This window comes from Mustela erminea, chromosome 2, assembly GCF_009829155.1.
Source record: "Mustela erminea isolate mMusErm1 chromosome 2, mMusErm1.Pri, whole genome shotgun sequence".
Lineage (NCBI taxonomy): Eukaryota > Metazoa > Chordata > Mammalia > Carnivora > Mustelidae > Mustela > Mustela erminea.
Genome location: NC_045615.1, coordinates 118,539,577 through 118,557,679, shown reverse-complemented (window position 1 = coordinate 118,557,679; position 18,103 = coordinate 118,539,577). Strand labels below are relative to the sequence as shown.

Sequence of the window (18,103 nt, the reverse complement as noted above, 5' to 3'; positions counted from 1 at the left end):
CTTTCTTTTGATGTCCATTAGCATGATAAATGGTTTTCAAACACCCCACCCCATTTTCCATCTGGGGGTGTCTCTGGGTCTAAACTGCGACCCTTGCAGACAGCACATCAATGGGTTTTAACTTTTTATCCAATCTGATACCCTGTGTCTTGATTGAGGCATTAGCCCATTTTCATTGAGTAAATATTCAAAGATACGAATTTAGTGCCATTGTATTACCTGTAAAGTCATTATTGTTTTTGCATGTTGTCTCTGTTCCTTTCTAATCTATGTTACTTTTGGGCTCTCCACTTAAAAGATCCCCTTTAATATTTCTTACAGGACTGGCTTGGTGATCACAAATTTGTTTAGTTCCTGTTTGTCCTGGAAACATTTTATCTCTCTTTCTATTTTGAATGACAGCTCTGCTGGATAAAGTATTCTCAACTGCATGTTTTTCTCATTTAGCTCCCTGAATATACGATGCCAGTCCTTTCTGGCCTGCCAGGTCTCTGTGGCTAGGTCTGCTGCCAGTCTAATGTTTCTAGCCTTGTAGGTTACAGACCTCTTGTCCTGAGCCACTTTCAGGATTTTCTCTTTATCTCTAAAATTTGCAAGTTTCACTACTATATGTCAAGGTGTTGACCTATATTTATTGATTTTGAGGGGGAATTCTCTGTGGCTCCTTGTGACTTGAACACCTGTTTCCCCCTTCCCCTAGGGAAGCTCTCTGCTATAATTTGTTTTAATTTACCTTCTCCCCTCCTTCTCCTTCTTTCCTCCCTCTTCTGGAATCCGAATTAATTCTAATATTGTTTTGCTTTATGGTATCACTTATCTCTCAAATTCTCCCCTCAGGATACTGTAATTGTTTATCTCTTTTTTTTCCCCTCAGCTTCTTTGTTCTCTATCACTTTGTCTTCTATATCACTAATTCTCTCTTCTGCCTCATTTATCCTAGCAGTTACAGCCTCCATTTTTTATTGCATCTCCTTAATAGCCTTTTTAAAATTTTGACTTGATTAGATTTTAGTTCTTTTATTTCTCCAGAAAGGGTTTCTCTAGTATCATCTATGCTTTTTTCAAGCCCAGTTGTATCTTTATAATCAGTATTCTGAACTCTAGTTCTGACATCTTACTTATATCCATAGTGATTAGATTCCTGGCAATCAGTACTGCCTCTTGTTCTCTTTTTTGAGGTGAGTTTTTCCATCTTATCATTCTTTCATAAAGTGGTTGCTTTTCTATTTGTAGAGTTGCAGCTATCCTTTTCTTAGATCTCCAGTTGAGTTCATAAGTATTCAGAATGATCTGATAAGTATCTAGCTGAATTCCTGGGATCAAATGAAACTAAGATTTCCTACTCATCCACCATCATAGACAATCTCTCTCTTGAGGGATTTAAATTACACATAAAAGGCATGGCAAAAATAATGAAGGGAAAAAGTCATAAATGAGTAAAATGTTCTAAGTTCTAGCATTAGCTAACAGGGAAATAGTAAAGTGATCATTTATATGAGACTATAACTAATCAAGAATAAATTCTGTAACCTCTAGGGTAGCTATTTAAAGAATAGTAAAACACTGTGTAACTATCACATTAATAGAGAGAAAAATAAATAATAAAATATTTGAATAATATCTGAATAATCAAAACAAAAGAGGGAAAACAGAATATGAAGCAAATGGATCAAATAAGAAAAAACAAATATTAAGACCAATAATACAAACTAAATCAGTAACATATAAATACAAAACTAATGTCAGCAAACTCATTAAATACAAATAGACTAAATAATACAATTATAAGACTGGCTATTAGACTGGATTTTAAAAACAGCTATAAGATGCTAAAGTTTTCAAGAAACACACTTTACATGCAGTAACAGTAGAGTGAAGATAAAAGTATAGGAAAAGTCATACCATGCAATCACTAACTTAAAAAAGCTGGTGTAATTATACTAATATCAGACAAAACAGACTCTATGGCAAGAAACTCACAAGAAATAAAGAAGGACATTTCATAATGATTAAGGGTTTAAGCTATCAGGAAGATAACACAATGTAAATCTTACACAACCAATAAAATAGTCTTACAATATAGAAAACAAAAAAATTGAGAGTATTAAAGAAATAGACAAATATATAATCATGGTGGGAAATTTTAACATATTTCTTAAAATTGCTAATAAAACAAGCAAAAAAAAAACCTCAATAAGATTATAAGAAAGTTAAACAGCATAACTAACAAGTGGACCTAAGAGTCATATAGAGATAAACCTAACCCAACAGTGACAGTACAAACATTCTTTACAAGTGCACATGAAACATTCAGCAAAACTGATTATATACTGGGTTATAAAGCAAGTCCCTAAAATTTCTAAAATATTTAATCAATCAGAGGATGGACATTCTCTGACAACACTAAAATTAAGCTGTATATCGGTAACAAAAATAGAATATCTGAATTGCATAGGAATTAAGCAATATACTTCAGAATAACCCTTGCATCAAATTAAAAATCACAAAAAATTAGGAAATATTTTGAATGAAAATATGACTCATTAAAACTATGGGAATACCATTAAAATAGTGCTTAGTAGGGAAAGTATAACCTTAAATGCATATTTTAGAAATGAAGAAAGGTTTCAAATCTTTGATGTAAACTTTCATTCGAAGAAACTAAAAACAAAACAAAACAAAGAACAGTTACTCAATCCTAAGGAATGTAGGAAGCAATTAATAAAGATATGATCCAAAATTAAGGCAAAATCATCAAAGCCTAAACTACTTTTTTAATGAGATTAATAAAATTGAGAGACCCTTAGCAAAACTGTTCAAACCAACACACCACAGGCAAAATATGAATTACCATTACCAGAAACTGTAATCAAATTTTCAGACATTAAAAAAAAATGTTTATTATAAACAACTTTAGGCTACTGATTTATATCATTTAAATGGAATAAACAAGTTCCTTGAAAAACACAACTTATTAAAAGTCACAATAAAAGAAACAGAAAATCTTAATATTCCTCTATCTATTAAATTTAATATTATTAAAAATCTTGCCAACACAATATTAAAGAATAAGAGCAAAGTTGGAGGATTGATACCACCCAAGTTCAACCTATTATAAAGCTACTGAAATCACAGTGTGGTAATGGTGAATGGACAAACAGATCAATGGAATAGAATAGAGACCCAGAAATACCAACACAAATAGAGTCAACTGATCTTTTGACAAAGGAGCAAAGACAACGCCATGGAGCAAAGATAGCCTATTCAACAAGTCAACAAATCATATTCAAACAACTTGACATTCACACGCAAAAAAAAAAAAAAAAATCTAGATACACACCTCATACCCTTCACAAAAATTAACTCAAAATGGATCAAGGATCTAAATTTAAAGCCCAGAACTACAAGACTTCTACAAAAAGATAACATAAGAGAAAACGTAAGTGACTTTGGGATTAGCAATTAATGTTTAGACACAACACCAGAAGCACAATCCATAAAAGAAAAACAATGATAAGATGGACTCCACTAAACTTTAAAAACTTCTTTGCAAAAGATATTGTAAGAGAATGAAAAGACTAGCCACAGATTGGGATAAAATATTTGTACAAGACACAGCTGATTGAAAAACAAAACAAAACAAAATAAAAATCAAAAACGTGTACCCAAATTTTATGACAAACTCTTAAAACAATAAGAACATACAATCTAAAAATGGGCAAAAGATCCAAATGGACACCCACCAAAGAAGATATATAGATGGCGAATAAACATCTGAAATGATGCTCAGTATCATATGTCATTAAAGAATTGTAAATTAGGGACGGCTGTGTGGCTCAGTTGGTTAAGCACCTGCCTTCAGCTCAGGTCATGATTCTAAGGTCCTGGGATCGAGTCCCACATCTGGCTTCCTGCTCAGCAGGGAGTCTGCTTCTCCCTCTGCCTGTGCTCCACCTGCTTGTGTATGCTCTCTCCTGACAAATAAATAAATAAAATCTTAAAAAAAAAAAAAGAATTGCAAATTAAAACAACAGTGAGAATATCACAAAACATCTGTTAAAATGGCTAAAATCTAATGCACTGATAACACCAACTGCTGATGAGGATGTGGAGCAATAGAAACTCATTCACTGGTAAAGGAAATGGAATATAGTATAGCCACACTGGAAGAGAAGTCGTCAGCTTCTAACAAAGTTAATCAGTCTTACCATAAAAGCAGTCATGCTCCTTGGTATTTTATTTTAACACAAAAATTTACACAGGAATGTTTTAGCCGTTTTATTCGTAATTGCCAAAACTTGAAAGCAACCAAGATGTCCTTCAATAGGTGAATGTATAAATGACCTGTGATACATCCACACAATAGAATATTATTCCCCCAAAAAAGCTATCAAGTCACAAAGAGACACTGAGGAACACAATGCATATTACTAAGTGAAAGAAGCCAGTTTTAAAATGCCACATACTGCACGAGCCCAACTATATGATATTCTTCAAGGTGAAACTATCGAGACAGAAAAGTCAGTGGTTGCCAGAGGCTTGGGAGGAATAGAGAGAGGGATAAGTAGGTGGGGCACAGAGGATTTTTAGGGCAGTAAAACTATTCTGTAAGATACTGAAATAGCAAATATATGACATTACACGTTTGTAAAATCCACTAGAACTGTACAACACAAAAAGTGAATCCTGATGTAAAATATGGATTTTATTTAATAATTACGTATCGATTGGTTCACCAATTATTAGAAAGTACCATATTAATGCAAGATGTTAATAACAGGAAAATTGTGTACAAGAGAAAATGGAATATATTGGAAATCTGTACCTTTTGCTCAATTTTGCTGTAAACCTAAAATCATTCTTAAAAAATGAAGTCTGCTAATAAAAGAGAAAAAAAAAAAACCTTCCGAAAAGAAAATCTAAGACACACAGTTTATTGGAGAATTCTTCCAAAAATCTAAGAAATAAATAACACAATCTCATAACACTCTTTCAGCGAACAGAAAATAAAAAAGGAGGGAGCATTTCTCTACTCATTTTATCAGGCCAGCATAACCTTGATAATAAAGCTTTTCAAAGACATTATAAGAAAGGAAAATTACCGACCAATTTTTCTCATGGACATAGATACAATCCTTTAACACTTGTTATTGGAGTTCTACTAATACATAGAATGTAGAAAGCCAGTACAAGAATGTCTCTCCCACCCTAACAATGAGGGAAAAAAAAGGTATAATCTACCAAATCTTATTTTGTTCTTGAACCCATCAGAAAATTGAAGTTGTACACAATCAAGTGAATTAAATTTCAAAAAAATAACAAGCCTCTCCAAAGACAGAAGGGACTCCAAACCATCTCACCTTTGGCAAAGCAGAGGAGGAAAAAAGCAAAAAAGAAGAAATCAGTTAAAATTTTAACTGTAGTATGTATGTGGGCTAACATTTCAACTTAAAATAACTAAAAAGCTCAAAACACATGGGGGTAGTGGGCACCTTCGGCTCGGTCATGATCTCAGGGTCCTGGGAAAGGTCATGATCTCAGGGTCCTGGGATCAAGCCCCGCATTGGGCTCTCTGCTCAGCAGGGAGCCTGCTTCTCTCTCCCTCTCTATCTGCCTCTCTGCCTACTTGTGCGCTTGCTCTCTCTCCCTCATCAAATAAATAAAATAAATCTTTAAAAAAAAAAAACAAAAACCAAACACATGGGGAATTATACTCACATTCATTCTCTTTTCCATGGGTCTCTAGCTGGTGCTCATCCAAAAGAATGGGGGCAAAGCCAGGAACTGCAGAGAGCCCTCTTTTGTGGCACAGGTGCACAAGAAGGGATAAACTGCCACTCTAGGACAGGCATAAAACCGTGCTACCTTTCCTAACTTTCCACTGATTTAAGGAAAAGGCCTTAAACTTCTGAGAGGGCTCATAAAACTTCCCACTCTGAAGACAAGGCAATAATTAATTGTTTCTGGGGGTGAGATGGATTATAAAATGATCTTCCTCATGGGAATTTAAGAAAAACTCTCCTAGGCCCAGGATCCTACACCAGTAGGATCTACACCAGATCCTACAAAGCCAAGGTAAGCCAGGACTACTGAGGATCAGGAATCTCTCTTTCACCCAACATCAGCAACAAATACAAGGCGAAGTTTGGTTGCCAAGGAGAGAAGAGAAAGGAACGCTGAGAAAGACCCACTCCCAGGGCACACGGACTAAGACAGGACCAGTAGAATAGAGAATGCCTGTACCTACCATGAGCTTAGGACTGATAAAACAAACAGCATTCTACTGCTGAGGAAAAGATTAAGAGCAGGAAGAGAGACTTCTCTCTGTGGCAGAGGCAAACAGAGGCAGAAGAAAGCACAGGATGTAGAAAAAATACTGAGAAAAACCTTCCAGTCCCCCAGGTTCCTTTCTAAAGCACAAAGTTATAGCAGCCCACCAACTTTGAAGCCTACGGTACACTGAAGCTAATGACAGTAATAACAAAACTCAAGCCTAGCTTGATCCCCAACTATACTGCCTGAAGCTTCCATACTCAGTCAGCCTCCACACTCATTTAAACAAAATTGCCCCTCTACTTGACAACTCTAACTGACATTTGTAGAATACCAAGAGCGGAATGTTCATTCTTTTCTTTTCTTTTTAAGATTATTTATTTATTTATTTGCCAGATTCTTTCTTTTCAAATGCACGCAGAACATTCAACAAGATAAACAAACTGAACAGCCCTGCATATATTTTTTTACTTAAACTTTTTATAAAAAAGTTTCCCACCAAGAAAACTCCAGGCCCCAGTGACCTTACTAGGAAGTCTACCAAGTATTTAAGAAGGAAATAATATTAATTCTATACAAATTCTTCCACAAAATAGAAAGGAGGGAACACTTCCCAACTCAACTTATGAAATCAGCATTACCTGATAACAAAATTAGATGAAGATGTTAAAGCTACAAACTAATATTTTTCATGAAAATATTCACATAATATTCAACAAAATACTAGCAGATCAAATCAAGAAATATATATATATAAAGGATGATGCATCAAAACCAGTGGAATTTATCACAGGAATGCAAAATTGGTTCAACATTCAAAACCAATCAATATTATTTTCCATATCAACATATTAAAAAAGAAAAATCACATGAGCATCTCTACAGATACAAGAAAGTATCTAACAAAATCCAACATCCATTCATAATAAAACTCTCAAAAAACAAGGAATAAAAGGGAGCTTCTCAACCTAATAGAACACATCTAAACACCGCTGCAGTAGAGACACTGGGCAGTGTGACAAGGCAAAAAAAGGAAAAAAGAAAAGAAAGAAAAAAAAGAAGGGAAGGAAGGAAGGAAGGAGATGAGAGAAAGGGAAAGGAAAGAAAGAAAAGGCATACAGATTGGAAGGAAGAAATAAAACTATCTTTATTCACATATGACATATGTTCTTAGAAAATCCTATGCAATCTACAAAAACTGGTACTATAACTAATAAGTAAGTTTAGTGAGGCACAGGATACAAGGTAAATATACAAATATCAATCATATTTCTGCGTACTAACAATAAACAACTGGAAAGTGAAACGAGAAAAAATCAGCACTTATAATAGCATCAAAAAATATTTAGAGGAAAATCTAAACAAAATATTTGCAAGATTTGTATACTGAACTATAAAACACTGACAAAAAAACAAAATAGAAATAAAGAGATAAAATATGTTTATAGGCAGAAAATTCAACACTGTTTACATGTCAATTTTCCCAAAATTGATCCACATATTCAACATAATCCCAATCTAAATCCCAGCAATTTTTTTGTAGTAATTTACAAGATGACTCTAAACTTTAATATGGAAAAGCAAAGGATGTAGAATAGTCCAAACAATTTTGAAAAAGAGAAACAAAGTTGGAAACTAATTATCTGATTTCAAGACTTTCTATAAAGTTACAAAAGTCAAAACAAATAGATCAGTGGAGCAGAGCAAAGAGCCAGAAATAGGGGTGTGTGTGTGTGTGTGTGTGTGTGTGTGTGTGTGTGTGTTCTAAATCAATTTTCAACAAAGGTACCAATGAAATTAGTGGAGAAAGGATAGGTGTCTCAACATAGAGGTACTGGAAATAGGTGTGGTACTGCACATCAATCTATCTATATCAAAAAATTAACTTAAAATGGATCACAAACCTAAATGTAAAATCTGAAACTATAAAAAATTCTAGAATGAAACATAGAATGAAACAAACATTTGAGACTGTGGGTCAGGCAAAGATGTGTAGGTAGGGCACAAAAAACCACAAATCATAATTGAAGAAACAGATTAAAAAGTGGTCATCGAAATAAAAAAATTTTGCTCTTTGAAAGATCTAGTTAAGGAAAGGGAAAGATATGCCACAGATTGGCAGAAAATATCTGCAAGATGCATGTCTGATAAAAGACTTGTGTCATATATAAAGTATCCTTACAATCAAACAATAAGAGAACACCATTTTTTAATGGGCAAAAGATTTGCACAAACTACTTAACCAAAGAAGATATTAACGTATGGTAAGATGCTCAGTATCATTACTCATACAGGAAATGTAATCAAAGCCACGATGGGCTATCATAGTCCTACCAGAGGAATGTAATTAATAAATAAAAATTAATTTTAAAAAAAGCTGATACCAAGCACTAATTAGGATGCAGAGCAACTGAAACTCTCATAATTGCTGGGAGAAAGGCAAAATAATACAGCCACTTTGGAAAAGTTTGGCAGATTCTCATACAAGTAAACATACACTTACCATACAACTCACCAATTCCCACCTAGATATTTATCCAAAAGAAAACAAATATTCAAGAAAAAAACCTGTATCAGAATGTATACGTCAGTTTTATTCATAATCTCTATAACTGGAAACAACCCATAGCTGTACCGGAAAATACCCAGCAACCAATGAATGGATAAACAAATCCTAGTACATCCAAACATGAAATATTACTCAGCAGTAAAAAGGAACAGAACTAGCGAAATACCAACAATATGACTAAATCTCAAACACATGATGCTAAGTACCAGAAACACGAAAATTCACAAAAGGTACGATCCCGTTGACAGGACATTCACACAAAAAGGCAAAGACCAACCTCTGCAATCCCAAGAAACCTAGCACCTTGGGAAAATACTCCGTGAACCCTGGATAGGGGAGAAAGGAAGAAATCACTGCAGGGAGGACAGAGGGCAAGAAGGCGACGGACTAACGGGGAGCCCCAAAAAAAAAAAAAAAAAAAAAGCACCTGGGGACCAAACGCCCTCCAGGACGAAAAACGTGCGGGAAGGCGTGGCCTCATCCGTCTCTACGGATTCCAGAAGCTTAAAAAAATGAGACCCTGGAAAGGACTAAGGTCTCAATGAACAGCCTCAGCATGCTCTGGCCTACAGAAAGGCGGGGTGCGCCCCACCCTTCTTTCCAAATCGGCTACCCCACGCGCGAGGCCGGGCAAGTGGAGCTTGCACCCGCGAGGGAAGCGTTTCCGTGCGAGGCGCGGAGCCGGAGGACCAGCCGCCGGCTCCCGCCCAGGCTAGCGGGCGGCAGGCGGAGCGCAGGCATCCCCGCGGCCCCGCCCGTCTCCGTCCCTTCCCGCCCGGCCTCACTCACCCAGGCCTGCCGTTCCAACTGAGCGTATAAATTGGAGCCCTTGAGCTTCTGGACTATCTGGGCAATAACGAGAGACAGATCCGACTCCTCCTGCAACATTTCCGCGGCCCCAGCCCGCCCAGCCGCGGGGACAGCTGGCGCGGGTCTCTCACACGGGGCCAGTGACACTTCTCCGGGACCTTCTTACGCCGGGACTCCTCCAGCGGGCGTTACCAGGCAACTGCCGGGCCGTGAGTCCGTTCCTCTCTGGTCCCCCCGGCGGCTGAAAGTCCCAGCGCCTCAGTTCCGCTGGCGGGAAAAAAAAGACCTCGTGGGGGTAGCTTTTCAAAAATTCCATTGTTCCTGCTTGGTTTACATCGATAACGCACAAGAAGAGCTCTTTTCTCCAGGACTGCAGTGCGTCTAATGGGCAAGGCGAACTCAGAGTCGCGTATTTTTGTGTTTTATTATAATGGTGCATGCCTTCCCCACCTTTGAATCTCTGCAGAAACAGGACTGTGCACACAGTTACACGGGAAATTATTGCCAAGAATTATCCGGCTCTGACACTAGCTGTGTATACATGGGTGGGGCGCTTACATCTCAGAACTCAATTTCTATCTCTGTAAAATAATAGCAGTTCACAATGTTGTGATGATTAGCTGAGGTAACAATTGTGAAGGCGGCTTGCTCTGTATGTAACAATTCATTTTTTATTTCCACGTCTCCTGTTTCTATTCTCTGGGGTCTTATGCCAGGAATAAATAGACATCTTCTCCTCAAACAGCTTCAACTTAACCAAGAGGGATTTATTTATTAATAGGCTTTCTGTGACGCGTTGGCAATTCAAGGATGACTAAGACACTGTCCCAGTCCAAAAGATGTACCACCTAGATGCCTCCTCTTCTATGTATTTATCCATTCAATCATTATTCAAAATTCATTCAGCTTTCAACTTACTGAGCATTTCCATACAAGAGACTATATGGGCACAAAGGTAAATAAAACATGGTTCTTGCCTTCAAATAAACATATCAAAGGTTTTTAATAGAACTAGAAGAAACAGATTTAGCTAATTGAATGGCATTCCCAAAGGCAACTAGAAAAATCTCTGTGGAATAATATAAACATTAGAATAATTTCACCAATATAATCAAGAATTAATTTCAAGTGTGCGTATGCATATATTTTAAGCAAAGCAAAGGTAAAATTCCAAGAAAACAAACCAAGATTACTGCAAAAATTACTCTAGCTTAACTACGTTAAACTTTAATTTAATATTGAATCAGATCCTCTGACTCAATAGGCTTCTTGTAAGACCTGTTAATCTGTTTTTTGGCAAGTTCCAAGGAGATTGTGATGCTGGTAGTTCAGGAACTACACTCTGAACACCAAAGGAATAAAGCTGGTACATGATAGAAATTCTAAAGAACTGGACCTTTGGCACCCATGCACAAGACCTTGGCACTCAAACACCACTGTTCAGAATAGTTCAATGGTAAATACAGATTCCAAATAACCTATTTGGTCATGTTTGTTTGTTAAAAACAACTTTGGAAAGAGGCAGTCAAGGGGAAAATAGTACTTAAAGTCAATTAATGATAGTCTCCACAAAACAGGTAGTTTCTCTACAAAACAGTCCCCCCCCACACAATTCAGAATTTCTGCAAGTAGCAGATGAGTAAATCTGCTCAACCCTTTATAGCCTCTCCATCCCCAACACCCTCATCCATGAATCTCCAGCACAAATCTCACTTAGAAAAAAAAAAGGGAAACTATGAGACAGTTCTTTTTGAGATTGTAAAGGGGAAAGTGATTAATAACTAAAGAGATAAGAATGCTTAGGTTGAAGAGGGTCATAAAGTCAAGGGAGAAAAGAAGATGAATCTGTGGAGTGGAAGAAAGCCATGGTACCTGGAGTCAAAACAACCTCACTTCTTCTCTGCTATGTACCCTTGGGTCTCTTCCCTTCTCAGAGTTTTAGCTTTTTTGTCTGTAAACAAGAGGATAAAATAATGACCTGGGGGACACTCTGGGGAAGGATATAGTTAGTGTTAAAATATTTTTTAAAGTATGAATAAATGAATTATTAAAAAATTATAGCAACATGTGTGAAAATGCCCAGCACAATTTTTTGTACAGACAGAAGCTTTAAGAAGTTTTTTTTCCCCCTGAGGAGAAAACAATTTGCAGTCTTACAGAAACAATTAAGAAGTTTGGATGTGATTCTGAAGATATGCCCAAGCAAAAAAAAAAACAACAACAAAAAAAAAAAACAAAAAACAAAACAAAAAACCTTAATCCTAATAGTGAAGATTTGTTTCCTGCACTCATAGAATCAGATATGTTAGGCTGTAATTCAATTCTAGAATGCCCTCTGTTCTCTTTTTCCAATACAATTTAGCAAAAACTTTTCAGAACACCTGCAAGGAATACAAAGATGAGTAAGAAAGGTTCCTTTCTTCTGAGACATTCTCAGTCTCAGAGGGATAGTGAGATCAGTCCACAAAAAGCTGAAATGTTAGACAGGCCACTCTAGACTCCCACATGTGTATCTGGAAATTTTATTACTCTAAAGTCATTGTCCAGTAAGAAACAAAAGATGCAGATTTCCATCTACATCTCACCAGCACAACTTTGCCTTGGAAATCCTTATTCTACTCAGAGTAGGGGGGAATTGGGAAAACACTCTATTTCTGAAGTTTTAGAGTGAACCATGACCCAACCTAAGAGACAAATAGCAAAAAGAATCCAGTGTCACTGAGTAGCTAAAACCATATGAAAAGAAACAAAAGTAAAACAAATACAGAGAGAATTCTCCTCAAAATTCCCTCAAATTCAAAGCAAACTCACTTTTGGGCCAACAGGTGTAAGGTTCTGGGCTCAATCCTGCCCTTTTTCAGATCTGCTCTGCTCTAATGTATTTTATATATAATATTGTGTCAGACTTCACTGTGGTGAGGGGGAAGAGAGGAAACCACTAACCAGTGGCCTCACATGAGCAAAGATGAGGAGGAGCACATCCGAAACACCTTGTGAGCTCAACACCCACAATCTGCAACGAAGTATGTTCAGCTGTTGTTTTAGGAGACATTGCTATTAGCATGCTGTATCTGCAGAATAGATTGAATTGTGTGTTGTCAGGAATTCACTTAAATAAATAGAAAAGTATTTTCATGTGTGTTGTGTGTACCACAAATGTCACAGGCCTCCTTGTCTTTGGGAACAAATGAGCTCATTGTGGTACCAGTTACCTGTCACTGGATTGTTAGCAACCATATGCTAGCACAGGATCTCAGGCTCCTCTTCCAAGCCTCTTCCTGCTACTTCTGGGAGTCCTCAGATAGTGGCACGTGTGTGCTGAGGAGCAAATCTGGCTGTGATCTGCTCTGCCTGCTTTGGTGGTATCTGAGGTCTCAAAGCTACTGTCCAAGGTGCTGCCTTTTGGTGCTCCCAACCCTGCAAAACCCCCAAGATGCTTAAATCCCAAGTCTCACAAAACCTCTCAAAAACAAAGCCCCTTACAGTTCTGCTTGCCCCCTCTCTTTGCAAGGTGGTCAGATCTCCTTTCTGAACCCACGCTGAATATCAGACCATGCTACTGGATGAGAGCAGATTTTGCTACCCCAATATATATCTCTTTGGCATAAAGATTACTTTGAGCTAAGGCCATTTACAACCCAGGAGATTCACAAAAAGTTTTTTATTCAACTGCTTAGATTGATATTGGAAAGGGGACCTGTACCAGGAAGAGAGCTAGTACTAGAGACATCGTTTTCACTAAGAAATTTATCTGCGAAGGAAGTTGTCTGCAAAAGTTGTCACCTTTGTTTCCCAGGCATCTTCTTTGCCTTCCTGTGAATAACATTCTCCCCTTTGTATATCAAAACCTCTACCCTTTTCCTTAGCTCAGGATGTTATATTTTTTAAAAACTGCCCTTTGAGTCTTCATATCTCTCCCCTATCCATTAAATTTTTGTTTTCCTCCTGTTAATCTTACTTATACCAATTTAATCATTAGGCAAGCCAAAGAGTCTAGAATGAAAGAGGGAAAATTTTTCTGCCCTACACTATACTCCACTTCTCCATCTTTCCTGCTTCTGGCCCCAGGCACTTATGTGTAAATGGGGAGGATTGGGCTATTGGTTCCAGAACACTCTCAGGGACTGTGTTGGTTTCATGTTAAATATAAAACTCATGAGAAAAATCCAAATAACAGTGGTTTAAATCATAGTGGTTTAAATCATGGTTTAAATCATAGTATCAATCATAGGTTTAAATCATAGGATCATAGGGTATTTATTACTACCAACAAGTCTAAAGGAATGGACAAAGGCTGTCCACAACATCATCAAAAATCTAAGCTCTTTCCATTCTGCCCTCCTTAGCATGTTGGCCTTTACCATTCAGCTTACCGTCTTAAGGTGACTGCTGCAGTTCGAAATATGACATTCTTCCACCACTGCCTGCAAAGGGAGACAAGAAGAAGACAAAATAAAGGAGTTCTCAATGACTTTGTATGTCTCTTCTTTTCCTGAAGAAAGATTATTTTTCCAAGAAGCCCCCAAGAAGATTTTCCCATGCACCTTATTGCCCAAAGCTGAGTCGCCTGAACACCTGTAACCACAGAGAGTGGCGAGAAATAATGCGGTATTTTATCCTCAATCCTGGAAGAAAGATGAAGGAGAAGAATGGGTTGTTGATTCTACCATATTGTCCAAAACAACTTCAGGTCTCAGATTGGCTTTGTGATATGAACGCTTGTAGCTGAGCATTCCTGACTGACATTCAGGCCAATTGGACCACAAATAAAGTAGAGATGAGCAACAGCCAGATCATTTATTATCCACAAAGTTGTTTGTATGAAGTTCAGAGTCTGGAATCTAAATTATAGTACTTATTGATGTGACATTTTCTCAGTATTATGGTGACATTCTAAAAGCTAAAAATAAATAAGGTTGACCCATTTGCAAAATAAGATGTATAAGTAAAAGATTGTGTGACAAGAACAGAATATTTGCAAGTGTTATTACTTTTAAAAAAGACAAAATTGATGACTTGTGAAGAAAACAGCTTGTTCATAAATAACTTTTGTGAAGTCCTCCCTACCTCTCGAATTCACTCTACTGGAATTCTAGGTTATTCTCTCTGGTCATACAAGCAGAAGTGGGCACTGGAAATAACCTGTTCTCTAATACAACCTGTACTTCTTGGAGCAAAAGAGGCTTACTATTGCAAAGTGAAGGATGGCCTAGTTTCTCCAGATACTTCCTCTAGGTTTCAGATAACACAGTAGAGCAAGATCTTCTTGACTCATTTTCTCTTCATTTCTCTAATCATAGCTCTGCTTTCTCACATACCCGCCCACACACACACTTCCATTCCACGATGCTTCCTTTTTAATTATTCTTTCTTGTTTTGTACAGCCTTTCCTCCATTGCCTCCTAGGAAACTTATATACCGTCTGCCATCTTTATTTCTTTCCAGTTTTTTTGAAGACATAGCAACATGTACAAGGCAATGTATATATATATATATACCTATCTGTCACAAGCTTAGTCATCTAGGAGCAGCGCCAATGAGGAGCAGAGCATGGAACTCTAGGGCATCACCAGCAGCCCCACTGCAGATGCTTGTTAACAGGAGGGATCCTAGGGAAGGGGCTGATGGGTGTGTTACCAGGACTTAAGCCCAAGACAAGCACTGTGCATTGCAAAGAGCAAAACCATGGGCTCTGGAACAAAGTGGGTGTTGACAAGGGTCTTGCCAAAGAGAAGCCTTTTTAGTGGGAAACAGGGAAGAAGGAGGACTTGGCATGGTGCCACCATTTCTTCCTCTTAGGTCTCAGTGCCTTTCACAGAACTTCCACCAGCACCATGTTGGGACAGAGTATCTAGAGATTCACACACGGGAGCCACTGTGAGGAGGGCCTAGGGAAGAATTTGCCATTTTCAGTGAAAAACAAGTAGCAGTTACTAATTATGATGACCGTGTACTTTGGATCTGAACTTGCTGCATCCTTTCTTATAACAAAACACCAGCTACTTAAGAAATGAGAACGTTTAGTTAATCCATAAGATAGATAAGAAGAAAAGCCTTATTCTTCTGTTTCTGGTTTGTCCCTGCTGAATGGACTCCACTCTTAGGAAATGGCCTCTTGAGATGATCCAGAGCGCCTACCAGAGTCCCTCTTGGGTATCATCTGGGTCCAGAGTGGTCCATCCTGGTGGATCCCAGATGTTATTTCCTCCAGAGTCCCAAAACAATACAAAGTTTAATTCATAGAACTAAGCATGAAATATGTCAAATAGCGCTTCTCTTAAGGGATAGGGAAAGTGGCAGAATCAAATTCAGCCCCAAGGAGGAAGGGAGGGGAGGCTGTGATTGATCACTGGTATTTTAGTCACACTCCTGTGTGTGCGTGTGTGTGTGTGTGTGTGTGTGTGTGACTTAATATCTAAACACACTGGAAACATTTTAAAAGAATATCTTTGACACATCACATCAAATAAGTACTGCCAACTCAAATGACTCACGTGCTGGAACAACTTCACTTGAAAATACAAATAAAACAGGAAACGTGTATGGTGGAAGAACTCGTTTTAAGGTATTCAATATAGGAGTAAAGATGTAGAGTTTTTTAAAGTAAATTTTAAGAATTACTTTTTATATTCCTGCAACACATACTGTCAGAATTAGAACAAATCTGGGAAGTCAAAAATTTAATGATAAATTTAAATTTGGGAACTTCTATTGACTAAAGAGTTTACAAAGTTTAAAAGGGTATAATATTTCCTTTTATTCATTGTGCATTTCTGCACATCTTTATAAGAAGTTCCTATGAACATCTTCCAATATCTTCCTCTACATTATTAATTTCTAGGCATTAGGAGAATAATAAGGTTTTATTAAATCTTAGAGATGCAATCTTGAAAATGTAAGAAACATGATTAGTAAGAATAAAAGGATGTGGGACTCTGCAGCTAAATAATACTATTTTGATCTATTCTTCTTGAAAATGTATGATGTTTTTCTAATAATAAATGGAGGGACCTAAGGTTCAGTTTGCTATTCTTCACTTCAAAGATAATAATAATATTCAGGGAATTATTAGTTTTGTATCTGAGAGCAATTACTCCTTCAAGCTATTGCTTGATTTAAATAGGTTTTATTAGACTTTGAAGTTTGTTGCACCTACCCTAGAGACTATTGTTTCGCTAGAAAGAGTTTTGTTAGCCCAAACCTTTTCTTTAGTAACTAAATGACCTGATCACAGAGACTGTGATATTGTTGTTGCTGTTGCTTTTGTTTTAAGATTTATTTATTTATTTGAGAGAAAGAGAGAGGAAGAGGTAGAGGCAGAGGGAGACAATTTCAAGAAAACTCCTTGCTGAGTGCAGATCTCAACGTGGGACTTGATCAAAGGAACATGAACTCATGACCTGAGGTGAGATAAAGAGTTGGACACTTAACTGACTGAATCTCCCAGGCGCCCCAACACTGGGATATTGTTATGTTTTTAAAAATTACTTGGAGGAATCTGATTTAAATTTAAATGAGACTCACCTTAGACTCTTCTGAGAAGAGAGAATTCATGCAGAAAAATGTAGTAGTCATGAGCTTGGGGGTCTAAGTCCCTTGGTTCTTGGGTTTAGGAACTAAAATCTACTTATGAACTGTGCGATCTTGGGTACTTTTCCAAGGCTCTTTAGTCCTTGGTTTTCCCATCTAAAAAAATGGGGATAATGCCACTTCCTACTTCATAAGGTCAATATGAGAATAAAAAGAGTCACTGGGTATCACGTGCTTTGAAGATGCCTGGTTCCTAGTAGGTCTGAGAGAATTTTAATCCAGAACTTCTCAAACTTTAGTGGTTATTAGAATCTCATAAGGAACTTGGTAAAAATAAAAATCTTATTTTTTCTCGGTGAATCTGGGCCTTCATGTTCATTATTGGCTTCTAGGTAATGATGATACACATCAAAGACAAAGAATCACCAGTTTAGGCAACAATGATAAGAGTTTGTTCATCTACTACATATACCAGGCATTGTGCTCAATGCTAAAGACACAAAGAAGAATGCATCAACCCAGCTTCAGTTGCAAAAACCAGACACTGCTCTAGCTTTCTTAAGCAGAAAGAGATTTTATACAGATCATTAAATACTTATGACATAGCGAGAGAGTCTTGAGGAGGTACTTCTCGACCAGGGTTCCAAAAGTGACTCTCAGAACATTGTCGAGGTGGCCTCACCAAGGTGGCTGTTACTTCTGTCACAGTCGGGGGTGGGGGAAGAATCAGATGATCCCATTCAGGGGGTGCCTGGATAGCTCAGTTGGTTAAATGCATGACTTTTGATTTTGGTCCATGTCATGCTCTCAGGGTTGTGAGATCAAACCCTGTGTTAGACTCTGTGTACAGTGTGGATCCTCCTTAAGATCTTAAGATTCTCTCTCTCCCTCTTCCTCTGGCCCTCCTCCTCCCTCTTCTTC

At 37.4% G+C, this 18,103-nt stretch overlaps 1 protein-coding gene and 1 pseudogene across 4 annotated transcripts in view; one reads left to right on the top strand and one right to left on the bottom strand.

Annotated features, from left to right (window-relative positions):
• TBC1D19 (TBC1 domain family member 19) overlaps nt 1–9,836 on the bottom strand; it is a 173,277-nt gene extending 163,441 nt beyond the window's left edge. For 2 of the 4 annotated variants that reach the window (XM_032334035.1, XM_032334036.1), the window contains exon 1: nt 9,632–9,836. In XM_032334035.1, coding sequence (XP_032189926.1) covers nt 9,632–9,730 — 99 coding nt within the window. In that variant the 5' untranslated portion in view covers nt 9,731–9,836. The remainder of the gene's footprint in view (nt 1–9,631) is intronic. The other 2 variants (XM_032334034.1, XM_032334037.1) reach the window with 2 other exon arrangements.
• A 5,650-nt stretch (nt 9,837–15,486) lies between these two features.
• LOC116583733 lies at nt 15,487–15,666 on the top strand (annotated as a pseudogene).
• The last annotated feature ends 2,437 nt before the right edge of the window (nt 15,667–18,103 follow it).